The following is a 22,557-nucleotide window of genomic DNA, read 5'->3' as shown; positions in this document are numbered from 1 at the left end:
CAACCATAAATTACTACTTGGCTCGTAAAACATAATTGAGCCTCCAAAATGTTAAGAAGCTTATTCAAAGACAAAACATGAACAGCAGAATAGTGAGAACTGTTTAAGCTAGGTGATGAACATATGGGAGTTCATTATGCCATTCTGTCAGCTCTGTGTATATTAGAAATATCCCACAATAAAAAACTTGCTGCTTTTTTTTTTTTTTTTTTTTTTTTTGTCTTTTTGCTATTTCTTGGGCCGCTCCCACGGCATATGGAGGTTCCCAGGCTAGGGGTCGAATCGGAGCTGTAGCCCCTTGCCTATGCCAGAGCCACAGCAACTCGGGATCCGAGCCGAGTCTGCAACCTACACCACAGCTCACAGCAACGCTGGATCGTTAACCCACTGAGCAAGGGCAGGGACCGAACCCGCAACCTCATGGTTCCTAGTCGGATTCGTTAACCACTGCACCACGACGGGAACTCCTTCTTTTTAAATCCTGTGGTCAAATGATTAGAGGTCCTCGTAAGTAAATTCAGATCCTTTAGGTATATAAATTTGGATTACATAAAGTCCTGGCAAAGAATTTAACCTTTAACCAGATTATTGGAGCACTGGGGGAAAAAATATCCGTTTTTAGAAATATACTGTTCAACTCTCCCTTCGTGCAGAACTATTGTTATTTAAAGTATTCTAGGAGTTCCCACTGTGGCTCAGCAATAATGAACCCAACTAGTATCCATGAGGATGAGGGTTTGATCCCTGGCCTCACTCAGTGGGTGAAGGATCCAGCACTGCTGTGAGCTGTGGTGTAGGTCATAGATGTGGCTTGGATCCCATGTTGCCATGGCTGTGGTGTAGGCTGGCAGCTGCAGCTCCAATTCAGCCCTTAACCTGGGAACTTCCATAAGCCGTGGGTGTGACCCTTAAAAAACAAAAGAGACACACAAAAAAAGTATTTTAAATATTCTTAAAAATTCAGAAAGGAGGGAAAAAAATCCAAAAGTTCCATTCCATGGTTCAATGACTTTTTTTTTTTCTTTTACCATTTAGATATACTTATTTCTGGCCTGGGTCCGAGCACAAGCTTTGCCTTATTTAACATAGTTAGGATTACCCAATATACACAATCTTACACCATATTTTTCTTTCCATTTACCATTTAACAACACTCGAATGCTCTTAAAAATTTTCCATGAATATGACCGCACGGTGTTCCATTATGTTGACATACTTGAACCACTGCCTTATTTTGCACATTTAGATGGTTTGCATTTTTTTTCTGAACTAATGTTACTTCTTTTTAGGACTTCGTTTTATAAGTAATCCAGATTTATCATTTATATGTCTTCTCAGTTTCTTAAGCTACAAACACAGCTTTGGCCACAGCTTTAGTACGGAAAATGTTTCGTGCTGGATTGTGAAAGCTACCAGAAGCCTGCAGAATTTCAATATGGCTCTGGTTTTACTGACTCGGGGCTTTACAATTTGGCAGATATTTTACTGTATTCAAACATTTCAATACCCTGCTGTTATTGTAGATACATCTTTTAAATTAGATGTGTTTTTTTCTCCCTCCAAAACACCCTACTTAAAAAAGCAAAAACATAACCAAAAACCTGGTTTTAACAGAATTTTTAGCAAATCAACACACTAAAACCAATACCTCTTCATGATCTGTTTGCCAATCGGAGTGGAACCAGTGAAACCAAGTTTGCGGATATCAGGATGTTCAGAAAGACGCTGTCCTGCTATGCCACCTGTGGAATTATGGGAAAATCTATGAATTAAAACACTGTCAAATTCTTATGGAAAAGGTTCTCATGTTTTGAATTCGTTAAAGGAGATTTCTAAGCTCTCGCTTAAATCTTAGTTTTACATTTTCTCTATTAGTAACAAAGTGACAAAAATCTGAATAAAGTTTCCCATGCAGATTTTGGTACCCTCAAAAGATGGGGGGGACCTTGGTTTTTTGATCTTTAATTTTTAAAAATTGAAATGGGCCATCTTAGGGTAGTTTTACAATGTTGTTCAATTCCCACCCCTCCCACCCTACTCATTTTACGGTTTTAGCACATGATAAGTATGTTTATACTTGACTGTTTGGTAAACGTCTTTTAATATAGTCATGAGTCAGAACGAGACCCTGGTGAGAAAACACTCATTTAGCTACCCTTGAACCAGTCATTAGTTACAACAAAGTGGGTCCTTGGGGGGCTTACCTGAGCCTGGAATGATGTTGATGACCCCCTTCGGAAAGCCTGCTTTAACAGAGAGCTCTGCAAACTTCAAAGCAGTCAAGGGCGTGACCTGAGCAGAGGCAGACAGCAATTACCTTCTTCAGACTCTGTCCTGTCCTTTTGATCAGTACCCAGCTTTCCCTTATGGCTGCACGAGAGTTCGTTTTATTTTTTCTTTTATTTCAACATAAGTTCTGACTTACAGCAAAGTTGCAAAAATAGGACAAAGCATTCCTCTGTCTCCATCACCCAGATTCCTCCAATGTTCCTATTTTACTAAATTTGCTTTATCCTCCTTCTCTCTCTGTTTGTTTTTTTTTTTTTTTTTTTTTTTTTTTTTTTGTCTTTTTTGTCTTTTTTGTCTTTTTGCCATTTCTTGGGCCGCTCCCGCGGCATATGGAGGTTCCCAGGCTAGGGGTCCAATCGGAGCTGTAGCTGCCAGCCTACACCAGAGCCACAGCAACACGGGATCCGAGCCACGTCTGCAACCTACACCACAGCTCACGGCAACACCGGATCCTTAACCCACTGAGCAAGGCCAAGGATCGAACCTGCAACCTCATGGTTCCTAGTCGGATTTGTCAACCACTGCGCCACGACGGGAACTCCTCCCTGTTTTTGAACTGTTTAAGGAGTAATATATAGATGTGTCCCTTTACGTCTAAATACTTTTGTGCACATTTCTCGAAAACAAAGGATTCTTTTACATAACCACATTGCAATGATCAAAATGAGGAAATTCACAACTGGCAGAATACCTAATTTATACTCTTTATGCAGTTTTCACCAGGAGCCCAATATTGTGCTTTATAGAAAAAGAAAATCCGAGATCATGCATTGCATGTATGTACCATGTCTATAGTCTCCTTTCCTCTGGAAGAGTTTTTGGATTTTCTTTTATATTTTCTTACACTGACATTTTCGATAAACACAGGCCAGTTATTTTGTACAATGTTCTTTTGTCTGGATTTGCCTGCTGTTTCCTCATGATTAGATCCAGGTCATTCACTTTTGGCAACAACATCACAGGAGTGATGCTGGATTCTTCTCGGTGCATCATGTCAATAGGAACCTGCTGGCAAATAATCCCAATCTTCGAAATATTAACTTTGATCACTCAGTTAAGGTGACCTGCCAGGCTTGATCACTGCAAGTTACTGCTCTACACTTTATAGTTCATAAATATTTTCTAGGGAGATACTTCAAGACTTTAAATATTCAATTACTCTTCAAACTTCCGATAGTTTTAGCATCCACCGATGATTCCTCTCTGAATCAATTATTATGATGGCTGCTAAATGGTGATTTTCTAATTCCATTTCTCCTATGAGTATTAATTGGCTTTTCACTACAAGAGCTTTCCCTTCTCTTTAATTAATTTAATATCAATGTGAACTGATGGATTCTTACTTTATTTAAATGGTTATAATCTTTTGCTATTATTTCTTCTGAGGTTCAAATTGTTCCAGCCTTGGCTGATGGGAGTCTCTCTACTGTGAATCCTGTGCCTTTCTGACATGTCCCAATCATTCTTTGAGCACTTCCTTGCTTTTTTTGGCCTGCAACACCTTGTATTTTCTGTGCTCCCATCATTTTTTCAAGAGGCTGAGATTTTTTAGTGCAGAATAGTATTTTAAAATTGCAATACAATGTGAAATATATAATATTCTTTTTCTTTAGGTCCTGGCACACAGTTCCTAAAACTTTTCAATTCAGTTAAAAAGTGCCTTTTGTATACTAATGATATGGCTGGTAGCTGGGAGCCCCTAGCTGGTAGCTTCAGGATGGGATCTGGTTGCCATAAATACCAGGCCATGATTACAGAGTTGGAATTTTCTCAGAGGAGAGGGGCTGTAGGTTGAGTTGAATCATCAATAGCCAATGATTCAATCAATCACATCTATGAAATGAAATTTTCATAAAAGCCCCTCAACAGCAGGGCTCAGAGAGTTACTGGGTTGGTGCGTGCAACTACGTAATGGGAGGGGGGGCACATGTGAACTCCATGGGGACAGAAGATCCTTCCAGATTCACCCTATGTACCTCATCATCTGACAGTTCATTTGTGTTCTTCGTTACATCCTTTATAATAAACAAGTGACAATAAGTAAGGTACTTTTAAATTCTGGGAGCCATTCTAGTAAATTATCTCATCAGAGGATGGGGTCAAAAAACCTATGAATTTACAGCCAGTTGATCAGAAGGTTGGGAGGCCCAAGGCTTGCAAATGGTGTCTCAAGGTGGGGCAGTCCTGTGGGGCTGAGCCCTTCACCTGTGGGGTCTGTGTCTGTGCTGAAACTCCAGGTCATCAGCATTAGAATGGAATGGACTTGTAGGACATCCAGTTGGTGTCTGGAGAGTTAGGGATAGGTGGTATTGAAAGGAAAGAAAGAAAGAAAGAGAGAGAGAGAGAGAGAAAGGAAAGAAGGAAGGAAGGAAGGAAGGATGGAAGGATGGAAGGAAGGAAGGGGAAGGGAAGGGAGAGAGGGAGGGAGGGAAGGAGGGAAGGAAGGAAGGAAAGAAAGAAAGAAAGAAAGGAAGAAAGAAAGAAAGAAAGAAAGAAAGAAAGAAAGAAAGAAAGAAAGAAAGAAAGAAAGAAAGAGAAAGAAAAGGAGGGAGGGAGGGAGGGAGGGAAGGAAGGAAGGAAGGAAGGAAGGAAGGAAGAAAGAAAGAAAGAAAGAAAGAAAGAAAGAAAGAAAGAAAGAAAGAAAGGGAAAGAAAGAAATCCCACACCACATTTGGTGTCAACAGGGCTGTGAATAAAATTTTTGAAAATTTTTGAAACAAAGATCTGGACACTATCAAAATGCCATTGCTTCCAGGCCCTCTCAGCAGACAGGGCTGGGAAACAGATGTGTATACACACACACACACACACATACCTATCTGTCTACATCTATCTATCTATCCCCACACATACTGATAGGCATTTCTTTATCTAGCCCTCTGAAGAGATGAAAACCCATGACTTTACACTGACAGGCCCATCCAATAGCCCAGGACTCATCCTCTCCTCCATTCTTTTCATCTCTGGAACTCTCTTCTCCAACAGCGAGAAACACAGCTCCCAGTATCCACATATTGACTTATTTGCTTAATGCTAAAATGTTTTGAAAGTAATGTGAGAGTTAGTAAGCCATATTCCTATGAAGCCTACTAACTTCAATACTTATTTGCAGTGTTTTTGCCTCTAGTCTGAGCACATACAGTCCAAAGGTCCGTCAAAAGCTACCGGAGTTGATGCTTCATCACCCTCTCTGGTGTGGTGATGTTATTCATTTGAAATATGGCTTTACCTGATTTTTTGGTTGGTATGCAAAAACGGTATTTTTGGAGTTCCCGTTGTGGCTCAATGGTTAATGAATCCGACTAGGAACCATGAGGTTGCAGGTTCGATTTCTGGCCTTGCTCAGTGGGTTAAGGATCTGGAGTTGCCGTGAGCTGTGGTGTAGGTCGCAGACGCAGCTTGGATCCCGTGTTGCTATGGCTCTGGCGTAGGCCAGTGGCTACAGCTCCGATTCGACCCCTGGCCTGGGAACCTCCATATGCCGCAGGAGTGGCCCAAGAAAATAGCAAAAATACACACACACACACAAAAAGTATTTTATACGTTTTGTTTGCCCCATCTATGTTGATTATATTTCTTTTTTTAACTTGTTCATTTGCTGTCATTGCTGACAGGATGGGAAACACGCTTCCAACAAACAAGTCCTGTACAAAAGTACCTTCAGGAGTTCCTGTCATGGCTCAGTGGAAACGAATCTGACTAGCATCCACGAGGACACAGGTTCAATCCCTGGCCTCGCTCAGTGGGTTAAGGATCTGGCGTTACTGTGAGCTGTGGTGTAGGTCACAGGGACAGCTCAGATCTGAGGTGTAGGCCAGTGGCTACAGCTCCAACTTGACCCCTAGCCTGGGAACCTCCATGTGTCACAGATGCAGCCCTAAAAAGACAAAAAAGAAAAAGAAATTGAAAAGAAACCAAAAAAAGTACCTTCAGAGAAGTGTTATTCTCCTGTGCACCCTCCCCCCATACTTTCCTCCTCATCCTCCCCTGACTTGAAGTTAATCAAGCTCTTTAGTCTGATTTATCCTTCCTATGTTTCCTTTTGCTCAAATGAACACATGCTTATTTTCTCTTTCTTTTTACAAAAAATGGGGGGCCTAATTATGGATCTCGCTTTAAAGATCTATTGCAGCAATGCCGATCTCAGAAGCAAAATGAAAGGCATATTTTTACACCCTTACAAAGCAAAGCTGATTAAGTCTTAAATTAGTACTCTGTTAGCTTGGCTTCAAAAAATGGAATGTGCAAAAATTGAGTTGTGAATAAAGAATAGTTGCGCTTCTATTTATATATTTTAACAGAGACAGATACGAAAGAAATCAAACACAGCTAACATTTATTATGTGGCTGGGTAATGGTATTCTCACTCTGTCTGAGTGAAAGTTAGATGATCCCTGGGCACAGAGATATGTGTGGTGTCCTAGGAAAAACTAGGAGCTCACAGGCCAAGGGAAAGACAGTGGTTTCCTGACTTGCTCATGTGCTTTCATAAGACGGCCATGTGTTGAAGTTTTCAGGCCTGGGTACATGCTTGCATGGATTCACAGTCTATATTGTTGTTTTAACTAATGCAAACTTTATAAAATGGTCAAGTGACTAAAAAAGAATCTGTATAAAAACTGTATCATCAATAACACTAGTAGGGTGAACACAAGCAAATGACAAGAAAAGGGCACGGTTAACATTTGTCCTCCCTCTGGTAACAGGTCTACGGCGATAAACATTGCGAGGTTTTTAAAACATGGCAATCTAGTTAGACTTGATAAGAAATTTCAAACCCCCAAACACTGAAATTGTCAAGAAGGTATTTCACATAGTAGATTTATATCTACTTCAGTTAAAAACAATCCTAGCCCGGGAGTTCCCGTCATGGCGCAGTGGTTAACGAATCTGACTAGGAACCATGAGGCTGCAGGTTCGGTCCCTGGCCTTGCTCAGTGGGTTAAGGATCCGGTGTCGCCATGGTATTGTGAGCTGTGGTGTAGGTTGCAGACGTGGCTCGGATCCCGCATTACTGTGGCTGTGGCATAGGCCGGCGGCTACAGCTCCGATTGGACCTCTAGCCTGGGAACCTCCATGTGCCGTGGGAGCGGCCCTAGAAAAGGCAAGAAAAAAAAAAAAATCCTAGCCCAAAGCATATATTATGATGCCTTTATATGAAGTTGTCATAATTAGAAAGACTTTTTAAAAACTATCCTGAATGAATGATAATTCTTTTAAAGTAAGAATAACAATATTTTAAGCCATTAATAAATACAACAAATTGTTCCATTCTTATCGCATCCTTTTTCATTTCTATTGGCTTTCTTTCATTCAGCTAACCAGTTGGAATATAAGTTTTTATTATGGCAGGAGTATAGGTTTAAATCATATACGGGAGAGCATTTAGCAGCGTTCTAGGCAAAAGCAGATCATTACTAAAGGTTAGGTTATTGTTAGAACCTGGCAGACCGCAACTGGTTTAGGCCATGGAGATCTGTACCTTCTTATACAGTAATACAAGAGGGAAAAGCTATCCGGTTCAGCCCTGACATTCCCACAGAGCCTTCATACTATCAATGGTTTCACACTGTAATAAAAAGATATCTCCCATGTAACAATGGCAATTTGGGGTCTTTTATTCTCTGGATTAAAATTATCATTGATTATTAAACTATCACGTTTAAATCACAGATAGAGCCACATTGTAATTTCCATGGAGTCAGAAGTCTTTTCATTGTCACTGGCAACAAGTGTTCCCTCAAAATATGTCTGTAATTTTTTTTTCTTCTTTTTAGGGCTGCACCTGCAGCATATGGAAGTTCCCAGGCTAGGGGTCAAATGGGAGCTGCAGCTGCTGGCCTACACCACAGCCACAGCAATGCCAGATCCGAGCCACATCTGCAACCTACATCACAACTCACAGAACGCCAGATCCTAAACCCAGTGAGCGAGGCCAGGGATCAAACCCAGAACCTCATGGTTCCTAGTTGGATTTGTTTCCACTGCGCCGTTCCGGGAACTCCCTCTAAGTTCTGAACACTGTATATAATCACTGGAACTCTGATGATGAGCACTCTCACTGGTTCTCAGCCCTGCTGTTCCTTAGAAACTCACGTGAAGATTTTAAGTAATACCCATGCCTGGCCTCTGACCTAGATCAGTTAAATCAGAGTGGGACCAATATCAGGATTTTTTTTTATTTTATTTTATTTTATTTTTTTTGTCTTTTTGTTGTTGTTGTTGTTGTTGTTGTTGTTGTTGCTATTTCTTGGGCCACTTCCGTGGCATATGGAGGTTCCCAGGCTAGGGGTTGAATCGGAGCTGTAGCCACTGGCCTACGCCAGAGCCACAGCAACGCGGGATCCGAGCCGCGTCTGCAACCTACACCACAGCTCACGGCAACGCCGGATCGTTAACCCACTGAGCAAGGGCAGGGACCGAACCCGCAACCTCATGGTTCCTAGTCGGATTCGTTAACCACTGCGCCACGACGGGAACTCCCCCAATATCAGGATTTTTAAAAGAGAGAACTCCAAACAATTCTAATGTGCAGCCAGGACTGAGCACCACTAAGCTAGGTTATCTGCCTCCTCTCTTCACTCTACTAGCTTCTTGCTATTTGATGAGGGGTGATGCTTGGGAGAAATAGCACTCATGCAGAGGGATGGTGAACTGTTCAATTCCCGTGGAGGGATGAGCAAATATCTATCACGCAAATACAGGTATCTTTTACCTACGTGATGCTGTTACTAGGAACATACCCTATAAAGATAGTTGCACATGTGCACGATGCCATACTTTAAAGGTTATTAACTGCAACACAGTTTACAGTAGCAAAAGAGTGGAAAAGTCTAAATATCCACTAATTAGGTATTGGTTAAATAAAATATTGTTTATCCATACATTGGAAACTTTTTAAAAAGGAAGCCCTCTGGTAAGTATGTATATAATGCTATTAGTGTAGTTTAGTTTAATTCATATTGTGGTAACAACACTTAACATGACATCTGCCCTCTTAACAAACTGTTAAGTGCACAATACACTATTGTTAACTACAGGCAAAATGATGTATAGCAGACCTCTGGAACTTATCTTGCACAACTGAAACTTTATACCTGTTCATTACCTATTACGCATTTCCTCTTCTCCTCTGTTTTTTAATGGGTTAAACATATATTTTAAAAATAAAAATTATATATTTATTTAATTTAAAAACAGATGTTTGTATATGCAAAGGATATCTATAGAATACTTTAAAAACTAATAAATAACAATTACATTGGTTGCCTCTGAGAGGAAAATTTGTTAGCTGGGCAAACAGGAGGGAGATTTTTTTCACCATCGAATTCTTTGTTTTAAAATTTTTTGAATGTATAACTTTTGTTTTACTTAAATTGTTTCTAATGAGGAAAACAAGATGGTATGGTCACATGAATAGGTAGTTATGCTAAATGCAATTGTATTTTTTTAAGACCTAGAGAAGAAATGAAAGAATAGTTAATATGTAACAAACTGCAAACTCTCCTAGAATAGACACTGAGTTTTCTCTACAAGTCGGGTACCTCACTGTCTACTACTATGCAGAAAGTCTTAGCCAGGTGTTAGGTTGGCCATGTATTTTTTTTCTTGAAAAGCTACTGTAGCATTAAAAAGATGTTTTTGAGAACTCTATCATCTGAATTATTTTTTATTTCCTTATTTCCCACACGTATATATTTTCACACAGCTGCCACAATTATGCCCAATCTTTTGCATGCTTCCCCTCATCTTCCATACCTTTGCAATATTTTTAATAATTAAAATTTGAATGCCTGCATCATACTTTTTCTTTTGACACCTCATAGCTTCTCTACATAACTTCCTTTTTATTGGGCATTTGACATTTTGCCAGAACTGAATGAGTGTGTGGAAATTCAATGGATTTCAGTGACTTACACTCTGCTTGGTTCCATTGTATGGAAGTTCTAAATTAGTATTCTATTAAAAAGAAATATCTGCTAATACGAAAAGATGCCCATGATATATGAAAAGATGTTACAAGAGATGATCTCGTTTTTGTTTAAAGACATGATATTTGTAAATGTATGTCTCCAGTTTTAATAACTAAGAGAGGAGGAGAGGCTGCACCTGGCCCCAGTTGTCTTACCTGTGCTGGCTTGAGCACTAAGGTATTGCCGGCTGCCAAACATGCAGCACTTTTCCATGCCAGCATCATCAGCGGGTAGTTCCAGGGAATGATGATGGCACAGACACTGTGGGGGGAGAAACAGATATCCTCAGTCCTCTCGAACTAATGAAAACGTCACTCAGAGACACTCTCCTTGCCTTACCCGATTGGCTCCTTCTTGGTGAAGGTCAGATTGCGATTTGGACGGGCCTGGTTGATGGGAATTGTAGAACCCTAAAGAAGAAAAAAGGTTGATGTTGTTTTACAGATTTAAGTGAATAAACGCAAAGAATCCATTTTCTGTCTCCTCCTCTTGTTTTTTCCTTTTTCTTTTCCTTTTTTTTCCCTCAAGTCTGCACCCACGGTATACGGAAGGTTCCCAGTCCAGGGGGTGAATCAGAGATGCAGCTGTGGCCTCTGCCATAAGCACAGCAACGCCAGCTCCAAGCCACATCTGCAACCTATGCTACAGCTTGCAGCAATACCAGATCCTTAACCCACTGAGCAAGGCTAGGGATTGAACCCACATTCCCACAGAGACCATGTCAGGTTCTTAACCTGCTGAGCCACAATGGGAACGCCAATCTTCTCTTCTTTTTTCTTAGCTGATAATAAAATAACCAGTGTTTGAAATGCTCTTGTGGCGCAGCAGGTTAAGGATCCAGCATTGTCACTGCAGCCACCTAGATCACTGCTGTGGCACAGGTTTGATCCCTGGCCCAGGAACTTCCACATGCAGCCAAAAAAAAAAAAGAAGAAGAAAAGAAAAGTAGCATTTAATTTATAAGAAATATATCCACACCTAAAAAGGAACTGCTATTTCTTTCTTGAAAGAACTGGGACACAGGAGAATAAACATTACTCAAACGAAGTCACCTCCAGTCCCGATTTCTTGGCAAGGCAGAGCATGTTAACTGCTCAATATCCATCTTCCCTCTGTCCTTAGTAACACAAATCCTGTATTCATAATGGGGGTGGCAACGTGCACAGATAAAGTGCGCTGTCTCCGAGTTCCCACAGCAGATAGGGATGCTCAGTGGAAGATGTAAGCACAAGGCACTGGAAGGGGAACGCGCTTTAAAGGAGGCTGACTCAGCTCTGACAGGTGTTTCTACCCTTGCCCCACTCTCACTTCTTCCTGCTTTCTGATCAGAATGTTACTTAAAAAGGCTGGCACTGCAGTGGCCATCATGAGACCATGAGGCAGCTATGAGGGCAGAGAGCATGTGCTGCTGAGGGTGGACTGGCAGAGACAGAGAAGGCATCCTCATCTCACACACTAGACCTGATGGCCTGCCTTTGGACTCCTTGAATGATGGACAAGACCAAACTTCTTAACTGGGTTTTCTATTACATGCAGCCACACTTCATCCCGGCTGATTCGTGACAGTAAATATTTAAAACATTAAAATATGACAGTTGTTGCTAACACAAGTACATATATTATCTCTTATCTGAAACCCTTGAGGCCAAGTGTGTTTGGGATTCAGCATTTTTTGACTTTAGGAACAAAATATAATGCATACATCTTATGAAGTGTTATATTATCTATAACCTCCAGTAAGGTCTGGGGGAGCCCCCCCATGATCAAACACATTAATATTTATTCAGTGGAAATAGGAATATTCACTCTAAGTGATATAAACAAAGATTATAGACTCATGTTGGTTCAGGTCAGGCTGTGGCACCAAATGAGTTTGAAATAATCAGACAAATCAATGTTTGGGTTCCAGAGCAATGGGGATTCCATAATCCAGGATAAAGAATGGACTTGAACCACTATCGTTAAATGCTTAGATAGGTATCACTTTGTGGCTGAACAATAATAAAACCTAAATTCATGTGCAAGACCTACCATGCTGCAGACTTTAATCCTGTAGTATATGCATGCTCATTTCTAATCCTCATTAGAGAACTTGTGAGGTATCGTATTATTATTATCATATATTATTATGCTAATAATCATCTGTAAATAAGTATATAATTTATTAACATAGATTATATATTGTTATAGATCATATTATTAGATATTGTGTTATTATACCATATTATTGAGACCATTTTACAGATGAGGAAAGTAAGGCTGAGAGAGGTAAATAATTTTAACAACAACAGCTGGTAAGTGGCAGAGGTGAGGCTTGGAACCAGGACTCTGACTACATTAATTGTGGTGGCAGCAACGTGCCCAGATAAAACATCATGTTTCCCAGTCTCCTCAGCAGCAAGAGGTGGCCGATGGGAGATATAAACACAAGGTGTAGGGAGCTTGGGAAAGCTTTTCAAAGTCCTTTTACTTTTCTCCCTCTTCCCCACATCCTCCTCGCTACGGGGAATGCAGCTGTGATGGCCGGTGCTTTCGTGGTTACCACGAGTCTGTGAGGGGCATGCATTCTGCTGTTTGCTGCAAGCCCTGACTTTGAACTTTCTCTTTGGATCCAATACCAAAGCCAAGGGTAGCTGCCATTTATCATCACACTCGTGCTATTTATTTTGTTATAGAAACAAGGAAATGGAAATTTTTATTGTGCTTGTGTCTTTAAAAAATTCTTTCTTATAACTGGTCTGCATAGCCCGTGTCAGCTCTCTGAACTCTGTGAGCGTTTGAGTTTCCAGTACCTCCACGATACCAAGGATCTCTCTGTATGCCAACAACACTACTGGCTGCTCTCGGGAGACATTATAGTAAAGTACAAAGAATATGATTAGATTTTAGGTCCAGAGGATCCTGAGTTCAAATCCTAGCTCTATGGTTTACTCACTGCGCGACCATAGATAAGTCCTTGACTGTCATCAAGCCTTAGTTTCCTTACCTGTAACAAGAGTTAACAGCTACCTACTTACTGCAGATGATGATTAAAGGGATTAAAGAGAAAACCTATGCAAGAGATGGCTCTGACACAGCCTTCTTACAAACTAATAAACATTCATCTCTTTTCCTTTGGGAATGATCTACACGGAGACAAATAATATTTGCGCTTACCTGAATTTTGTCGCACCAGCCAGCAAAATATCTAAATGTTTGCACGGACATTCCGATGTGAGTCTTCAGAGCCAAGGTATAGACGGCCCCTGAATCAAGGGCTTCAATGGTTGCCAGCTCTTCTTGGTTCTCTTCCAGGAGGTCTGCAAGTCTGTTTCGTCAGTGAAAGAAATCCATTCAACACATATTGAGTCTCTACTATGTAAAGGGCACAGTCCTAAGGGCTGAGAATTCAGAGGTGAACCCACATGGGCCAGGTCTCTGTCCTCACGGAGAATATGGCCTAGCAGCGAACTCAGACATTAAACAAATAATTTCATAAGTAATTTGTTGTCAGGGTTGTAATGCAGAAGCAGAGGGTGTTGGACGTCTGTATCGCCTGCATCCTCGATGTATAAGAAGTGAAACAGGGATTGAGCCACAGTAATCAAAGGAGGTCAGTGAGAGAAAACAGGGGGAAGGAATGCAGATAGTTCGTGACTATACAGGGAGATGTTCGAGGGCAACTCACACCCCTTGAGATCCCACGAACATCTGGGAGTTTCTGGCTGGTATAGAAATATTTCCAACACTAACTGAGGACAAGTCAAACACGGAATGAATTACAAACACCACAGCAGCTATCTGTTTGGTTTCTAGGTTCTATGGCAAGATAAGTGTAGGACTGTCTTATGACTACAAAAGAGTCCAAATTCACCTTTTGCGTTCAACTCCATTTGTTTCCCTTCCTTCCTTCAGTGTTTTCTGAGCTTTTCCCTTTGAACCATTCCGAAGTCAGGCTTGACATCCTCCTCTCCTAATATCTCTTCCAAGGTCTGCTATTTGGCTTTCAGTAAATAGAAAACTGAACTCATGACTGAATCTAATTGCTCTTGGCACGCTCAGCTACAATGTGTAATACCCTTCCTGGGCCTTAGTGTTTTTCCTCCTTGTTCCAACTTGCTGCACGTCAAATAGGTTTAAAATCTGTCTTTGGAAACTGCAGGGTGCTGGATATTCTCCATGGGCTGTTCCTGCTCCACTCTCCACCCTGCTCTGGGACTCCCTGGAGGATGACCTTTATAGACTACCTCAAAGGCTCCCATGCGCTCTCCCTGGGCTTGGCTAATGAGAGGCCAACAGGAGGCATGGCTGGAAAATGGCAAACTGGAGAAGAAAGTGGTCGGGGGTTGAATCCCCTGGCTGTCCCACTGATGATGTGTAGTTTGACAGCTGCAGAGACTTCCACAGCTATTGATCTTGCCAGATTCTAGTATCAGCTCCTCCCTCTGTCCCTTCATGCCTTGGAGGAGGAGCCGCGTCCCCCATTCTATCTCTACTGGATGCTTCATGATCCTTTGCTGGATTCCCTTGACCTTGGCTCACATCTTTGTACCTACGTAGTCCTTCATTAAGCTTCTCGTACAGGGACACAGACAAAAACAAACAAGATTACAAAAATCAGCAACTCATATACATGGGATTTTATAGGATGCAAGTAACAAAAGACATGCTGTATAATTGGTGCATACTAAAATGCTCAGAGGAAGTTTTTAAAATCTTGGCAATGTTAGTCAATATCTGAAGGCCACAGACTTGCATTCTTAAAAACATACCTGTACATCAATCTTCCTCTTTCTCGTGCATTCATTCTTCCCCATTCACCATTTTCAAAAGCATCTTTTGCTGCGGCTACTGCTTTATCAACATCCACCAAAGAAGCATAGGATACTTTGCATATTATCTATTTCAATACAAGCAAAAATAAATTATGGGTTATTTATATAAAGAGATACAAAAATATGTTTCTTGGAATTAATATTATATTACAAAATCCAAAGAATTTTTTTCTGATAGAAAATGAATACTTCCAGTAATATAGTAAAGACAAAGAAACAATTTTTTTTTTTTTTGCTTTTTAGTGTCACACCTGTGGAACACAGAAGTTCCCAGGCTAGGGGTCAAATTGGAGCTGCAGCTGCTGGCCTACACCACAGCCTAACACAGAATCCTAGCCATGTCGGCGACCTATATACCACAGTTCACTGCAACTCCAAATCCTTCAACCACGGAGTAAGGCCAGGGATCAAACCCGTATCCTCATGGATACTAGGTGGATTCTGAGCCATGACAGGAACTCTGAAAGAAACAATTTTACCATGAAAATTGTGAGTCTAAAATTTGCTGCTTCTCATGTCAGGCTACACTACAGGAAGACACATTTAGGAAACTGTAACTATTTCTTCTTGTGCCTTAGGGAAGCTGAATTTCTCACCATGCGCTTGCAGAGACTAAGATTTTTTTCACACATATAGCTTTATGTGAAATTATACCTCTAATGTGTGTAAGTATAGCTTCTGTCTAATTTCATCACAAATACTCCTTCTACAAAGTAGGTTACTATAGCTAACAAGAGCCAGTACCAGAATTCAATAGTTGAAAGAAATGCATGAAATACACATATATTGAGTGCTCAGTGGCCGAGTAACAGAATAAAGAAACTTCTTAATACTGCTTTGTTTTATAACTGTATATAAACAAAAAATCCATGATCAATGGCCACTGCCCACACTAAATAATTACTCACAGATCCATCTGTTGGGTTGATAGTGTCATAGGTCTTTCCATCATCAGCATCTGTGAATTGTCCATTTATGAAACACTGATATGGCATTTTTACTGTCATTTCATTGACCTCCTTGGAAACCTAAGAAAGAAATCATATTAATAGACTCAATGGATTCTGTGCTTATGCATTTGAAGCTTATTCACTAATGCAGAGGGAAAATTTAAATCAATGGGATTCTAGTGCTTACACTCCAGAAGAGACAAGAATACATAATATTTAGGCCTCATGATTCTCAGATTGCCATGGAAGCAGAGAGTCAGCATCTGTGATGACTAAAGTGCTGGAGGCTATACTTTATAAAGCTCTGATTTTCTTTCTCATAGAGATGAAAGATAACTGAGACCACCATACAATGGAAACACCACCATCTAGTGGCAACATCTGTGAAATGCAGGCACTGATGTCATTTAAAATCTTGAAATTGCCTTTGTCAGTAAGTTTCCTTTTACACTTGTGCCATTTTAAGTTTTCTTTCCTGTGTTTTTCTCTATTTTCACTTTCGGTCTCTTACATATATGTTGCTTAAATTGTACTCTCTAATATTAGCTAGCAAATGAATTTAGGCTAGTCCATTAACCTATTAATCTCAGTTTTTTCAACAAAATATAGATAATATACCTATTTCATATAGTTAATATGAGAAATACTTTTTCAAAAATATGAGAAATAATTAAAACAACATGTGAAAGAGCATTATTGGCATAAAACTTCACATCAAAGAAAGGTATTAAAAAGGAAATTTAATAATTTAAGAAACTATTTTATATAGAGAAATTGATGATGCTTAGAAAAGAAATAAAAATAGCAAGAGGGGTATCTTGCCTTGTCCAATACCAACTGCTCATGTTCCATAGAATATTTCTATTTGTTTGTGTAAGTTATAATGACGGAAACAATCTGAATTGATGTATTCAGCCCCTGCATGTAGTCCACTTTTCTTTTTTCCTCTTTTTTTTTTTTTTTTTTGTCTATTTAGGGCCACACTGGCGGCATATGGAGGTTCCCAGGCTAGGGGTCAAATCAGACCTGCAGCTGCTGGCCTACACAACAGCCACAGCAATGCCAGATCCAAGCCACATATGTGACCTGCAACACAGCTCACAACAATGCCAGAGTGAGGTCAGGGATCGATCCTGTGTCCTCATGGATACTAGTCAGATTCATTTTCACTAAGTCACGACAGGAACTCCTAGTCCAGTTTTTAAACTCATCATTTTGGAGTTCCCATCGTGGTGCAGCAGAAACAAATCTAACTAGCACCAATGAGGATGCTGGTTTGATTCCTGGCCTCACTCAGTGGGTTGGGGATCTGGTGTTGCCATGAGCTATGGTGTAGGTCAGACATGGCTCAGATCCCATGTTGCTGTGGCTGTGGTGTAGGCTGGCAGCTGTAGCTCCGATTCAACTCCTATCCTGGGCATCTCCATATGCCACTGGTGAGACCCTAAAGAGCAAAAAATTAAAAAATTTAAAAAATAAACTCATCATTCTGGAAATATGCTAAACGTCTTACATTTGATTCTCTCAGCAATCCTATCACCTGGGTGTTAGTATTATTCCATTTAACATTCGAAGAAACTGAAACTTAGAGAAATTAAGTAATTTGCCAAAGGTCACATAGCTAACAATGTTACTTGGATTCAAATTTAGGTTAGTTTAACTCCAAAATTCATGTTCTCAACCAGATGATGCTAAACTGCTTTCCAAACTTACCTTTTATTTTTAAAAAAATGAATAAAAAGCACTTCTGGAATAGTAAATTAAGGACCTTTGAAAATCTGAAAGAACATTAGAAAAAAGAAAAGTGGACAATAGAAAATACTGTCAAAATTATTTTTCTCAGGACTCTGGAAATTAATCAGAGGCTTGCAAGAATCCATTTAATCAAGAAGAATGTTTATAAGAACAGTGAGCTTTGTGGCATGTTAATTTATCCCATTCCCATCTCTCTCGACAGCTCTGCAGTAACTTGAAAATCAACATCCTTGCAAGTATGGGAGCTGTGAAAAACAGCAGTCTATTAGCTATGAGGGAGAAAATTGGTCTGAGCTCTCCAAAAGCCTCATTCCAAGACAGTTGTTATTATTTGGCCTGGTAGCTCCATGAAAAGCTCCATTCTCAGGGCTTATTTTAATTTGACCTGATTCAGAGCTTTCTATACATAAACATCCTATCTCTAGGCGTTCGTCAAAATAATCAGTGGCAACTATTTAATATTGTAGCTGCCCAAGGCTGTAATACCAACTGGGGCTAACAAATAGGTGATCAAAGGACTTAAAATGAAAAATGGGCATGAGATATCCACAGGAATCTTTAAGAAGCTCTGACATATTCCTGGGAATCTAGAAGACCAATCTAGTATAAGACTTGTGCATGTGCTTTAAAAGCCCTAATTTCTTACCTGTGGCTGACCTGAAACTCTGTGCAAGTAAGAAATGTGTGAAGACTACGAAAGCATTGTAAACTGCTTGCTGGGGCTTTAAAGGTATACCCTAACATACAGCCCTCATTAAAAGCTGGGAGACTTACTGGTTCAAGGAATTTAAAGAAATCTATGTATAACCATTAGTTGACTACTCAGTTAACCAAGCAGAGACTTAAGTAGTGGAAAACAACAAAGAATACAAGCTTTGCAGAATTAGTCCAGGAAAATCACTAAACAAAGAAAAAGCAACAACAACCAGCAGCAACAATACCTAAGAAGGTAGGTGGGGTCTGATTTCCAGAATTGTCATATTCTATTATTTAAGAATGTCTATTTTTTGGAATTTCCTTGTGGCACAGTAGGTTAAAGATCAGGCATTGTCACTGCAGTGGCTCGGGGTCACTACTGTGGCATGGGTTTGATCTCCACCCTGGGAACTTCTGCATGCTGCAGGCATGGCCAAGAAAACATACCATGAAATGAAACAAAAAGCAAAAACAAAAAGGTCAAATTTTCAACAAAAGATCATAAGAAATGCAAGGAAACAAACAAACAAAAAAGGCCCATACACTGGGGGGGGGGGGGGGGGGGAGACAGTTAATAGAAATCACTTAGAAGAAGATTAGACATTGGATTTATTACACAAAGATTTTAAATAAGCTTTTATAAATATATTAAAAGAGCTAAAGGAAAGTATGTCTAAAGAATTAAAGGAGGAGTTCCCTCATGGCAAAGTAGGTTAAGGATCCAGCATTGTCCTTAATGTGGCTTGGGTCAATGCTGTGGTGCCAGCCCGATCTCTGGGCCAGGAACTTTCACATGACCTGGGTGCAGCCAAAAAATAAAAAATAAAATGAAAATAACAGAATATTCTCCAAACAGAGAATATCAATAAAGGGATAAGAATTATTAAAAAAGAACCAAATAGAAATTCTAAATTTGAAAAGTGCAAAAGTCACCAGAGGGGCTCAACAGTAGATTTAAGCAGGCAGAAGAAAGAATCAGCACACCAGACATTAGGTCAGTAGAGATACATTCAGTCTGAGAAATAGGAAGGAAAAAGAATTTTCAAAATGAACAGAGCCTCAGAAGCTTGCAGGACACCATCAAATGTACCAATACATGCAGAATAAGAGTCTCAGAATGTGAAGAGAGGAAGAAGGGGGCAGAAAGAATATTTGAAGAAATAATGGTTGAAAATGTCCAAAACTTGATGAAAAACATTAATCTGCACATCCAAGAAGATAAATAAACTCCAAGTAGAAAAATCTTAAAGAGATCCACCCCTAGACACATCATAATAAAATGGTCAAAAGAGAGAGATTTGAAAGCAGCAAGAGAGAAGCAACTCATCACATAAAAAGGATCCTCAATAAAATTAATAGATGATTCATCCTGAGAAACCATGGAAGCCAGAAAGCAATAGGATGACATATTCAAAGTGCTGAAAGACTGTCAACCCCAAATTCTATATATGGCAAAAATATCCTCTAAGAACAAAGGAGAAATTATGTCATTTCCAAATGAACGAAAACTGAGATAATTCTTTGCTAGCACATTGCTTTTCAAAAAATACTAATACTAAAAGATGTCCTCCAGGTGGAAACAAAAGGACACTAGATAGTAACTTAAATCTACATGAAGAAATAAAGAACACTGAGAAAGGTAAATATAAGTCAGTATAAATGCATTTGTTTTGGGGTTTTTTTTTTTTTTTTCAGGGCTCTTTGCAAAGGTATTGAATGTGTAGTTGCAAGAAGCTAGCAGTTGCGGCAGTTTTGTCTAAAGCTTCAGGACGTTTCCCTTGGCCAAAAATGCACTAAGTCATCTCAGAGTTCAAAGCATTCAGCAAACAATGGCAAGGCGGAGCCACCAGAAGCAGGCACCTGATTTCCATGACAAATATAGTAATGCTATATTAGCTAGTGGAGCCACTTTCTGTGTTGCTGTGTTGCAACACAAATTAGAATTGAATGGAACCTGTCCCCTGTTGGCAGAGTCACCCCAAAGGACTGGAGAGAAGAGCAATCATCTTAACTGGTTTAATACTGAATTGTTTCAAAACCACCTCATAATTGATGTCAAGTAAAAGCTCTCTGTACCCATTAAAATATGGCATGACTGAAGAAATAAAGTATATTTGAAATCTTCAAAAAATGCATTTGTTTTTAAGTTCTTTCCTTCTCTTATCTGATTTAAAAGACAACTGCAGGAGTTCCCGCCGTGGCACAGTGGTTAACGAATCCGACTAGGAACCATGAGGTTGCGGGTTCAGTCCCTGCCCTTGCTCAGTGGGCGATCTGGCGTTGCCATAAGCTGTGGTATAGCTCACAGACGCGGCTCGGATCCCACGTTGCTGTGGCTCTGGCGTAGGCCTGTGGCTACAGCTCCGATTGGACCCCTAGCCTGGGAACCTCCATATGCCGCGGGAGCGGCCCAAGAAATAGCAAAAAGACAAAAAAAATAAAATAAAAGACAACTGCACAGAGCAATGACTATAAAACTACGCCAGTGGACATATAATGTATAGAGATGTATCTGCATGACAATAATAGCACAAATAAGAGGGTTGGAAGCAGAGCTACACAGTAGCAAAGTTCTTCTACACTTGTTGGTATTAATCTGAGCTAGAAGGTTTTAAGAAAAATGTCTATGGGAATCCTCAAGGCAATCACTAGGAAAATAACTAAAAATATACTGCAAAAGAAATGAGAAGAGGTTAAACTAGCATACTAGACAATATCACTTAACAAAAAAGAAAGCAGTAAAGGAGGAATCAAGGAGCAAAAAAAAAAAAAGAAAAAGAAAAAAGAAAAAAAGAAAGAAACCCATAAAATAGACATATAGAAACACAAGTGGCAAAGGAACAGAGATAAATTAGACTTAATCAAATTTTAAAACTTCTGTGTGTTAAAGGACACTATCAAAAAAAATGAAAAGACAACCTGTAGAATGGGAGAAAATATTTAGAAATAATATATCTGACTAGGGTCCAGTATCTAAAATATAGAAAGGCCTTGTAAACTTAAAAACAGGCCAAGGATTTGAATATATATTTCTCCAAAGAAGATATACAAATGGCCAATAAGCACATGAAAAGAGGTTTATCATTAGTCATTAGGGAAATGTACATTAAAATCACAACAAGATACGATTTTACACCCACAACAGCTGAAACAGAAAAGACAGACCATGTTGGTGAGGACATGAAAATTAGAAGCCTCCTACGTTGCTAGTGGCATTGTAAAATGGGGTAGTCACTTTGGAAAACAGCTGGGTAGTTCCTCAAAAAGTTAAACACAGAGTTACTACATGACTCACCAAGGCCACTTCCAGATATTTACCCAAGAGGGTTGAGAACATATGGTCACCCAGAAACTCATACATGAAGTTTCAGAGCAGCATTATTTATAATAGCTCCAACGTGGAAACAACCCAAATGAACATCGACTGAGGAGTGGAGAAACAAAATGTGGTTTATCCACACAGTGTAGTATTTAGTCAGAAAAAGAAATAGAGCGGTAGTATTCTCTACAACGTGGATGACCCTTGAACACATCATGCTGAGAGAAAGAAGCCAGATGCTAAAGGTCACTCGTTCTAGAATTCCATTTGTATGAAATATCTAGACGAGGCAAATGCATAGAGACAGAATGTAAATGAGTGGTTTCCAGGGGGCAGGAGCTGGGAGAGGAGAGCACGAATGATTGCCAGTGAATACTGGGTTTCTTTGGGGGGCGTGATAAAAATGTTCCAAAATCAGACCGTGGTGATGGTTGCACAACTCAGTGAATACACGAAAAACCAATGAAGTATACATTTTAAAAGGGTGAAATGTATGGTACCTGAATTCAAATCTCAATAAAACTGTCATTTTAGGAGTTCCCTTCGTGGCGCAGCAGAAACAAATCCGACTAGGAACCACGACGAGGTGGTAGGTTTGATCCCTGGCCTCACTCGATGAGTTAAGGACCCCGGTGCTGCTATGGGCTGTGATGTAGGCGGCAGAGCAGCTCGCATCTGGTGTCGCTGCGGCTACCGTGTAGGCCGGCAGCTGCAGCTCCGATTCGACCCCTAGCCTGGGAACCTCCACATGCTGCAGGTGT

The 22,557-nt window shown here is 40.1% G+C and overlaps 1 protein-coding gene and 1 pseudogene across 2 annotated transcripts in view; one reads left to right on the top strand and one right to left on the bottom strand.

The window, feature by feature from the left end:
- Window positions 1–22,557, bottom strand: part of ALDH1L2 (aldehyde dehydrogenase 1 family member L2) — a 65,432-nt gene that overhangs the window by 15,531 nt on the left and 27,344 nt on the right. For both annotated transcript variants that reach the window (XM_001926587.7, XM_084957327.1), the window contains exons 11-17: window positions 15,985–16,104; window positions 15,014–15,141; window positions 13,419–13,569; window positions 10,602–10,672; window positions 10,418–10,523; window positions 2,205–2,292; window positions 1,649–1,742 (exon numbers count right to left, since the gene is read on the bottom strand). In XM_001926587.7, coding sequence (XP_001926622.5) covers window positions 1,649–1,742; window positions 2,205–2,292; window positions 10,418–10,523; window positions 10,602–10,672; window positions 13,419–13,569; window positions 15,014–15,141; window positions 15,985–16,104 — 758 coding nt within the window. The remainder of the gene's footprint in view (window positions 1–1,648; window positions 1,743–2,204; window positions 2,293–10,417; window positions 10,524–10,601; window positions 10,673–13,418; window positions 13,570–15,013; window positions 15,142–15,984; window positions 16,105–22,557) is intronic.
- On the top strand, window positions 20,238–20,488 carry LOC102158073 (cytochrome c oxidase subunit 7B, mitochondrial pseudogene; annotated as a pseudogene).

Source organism: Sus scrofa, chromosome 5 (genome assembly GCF_054392235.1).
Source record: "Sus scrofa isolate SSC_HxYL_T2T_F1_AM1 chromosome 5, Sscrofa_HxYL_maternal_Yorkshire_Landrace_v2.0, whole genome shotgun sequence".
NCBI classification, from domain to species: domain Eukaryota; kingdom Metazoa; phylum Chordata; class Mammalia; order Artiodactyla; family Suidae; genus Sus; species Sus scrofa.
Note: the sequence above shows the minus strand (reverse complement) of the source record. Positions and strands in the feature narration are given on the sequence as shown.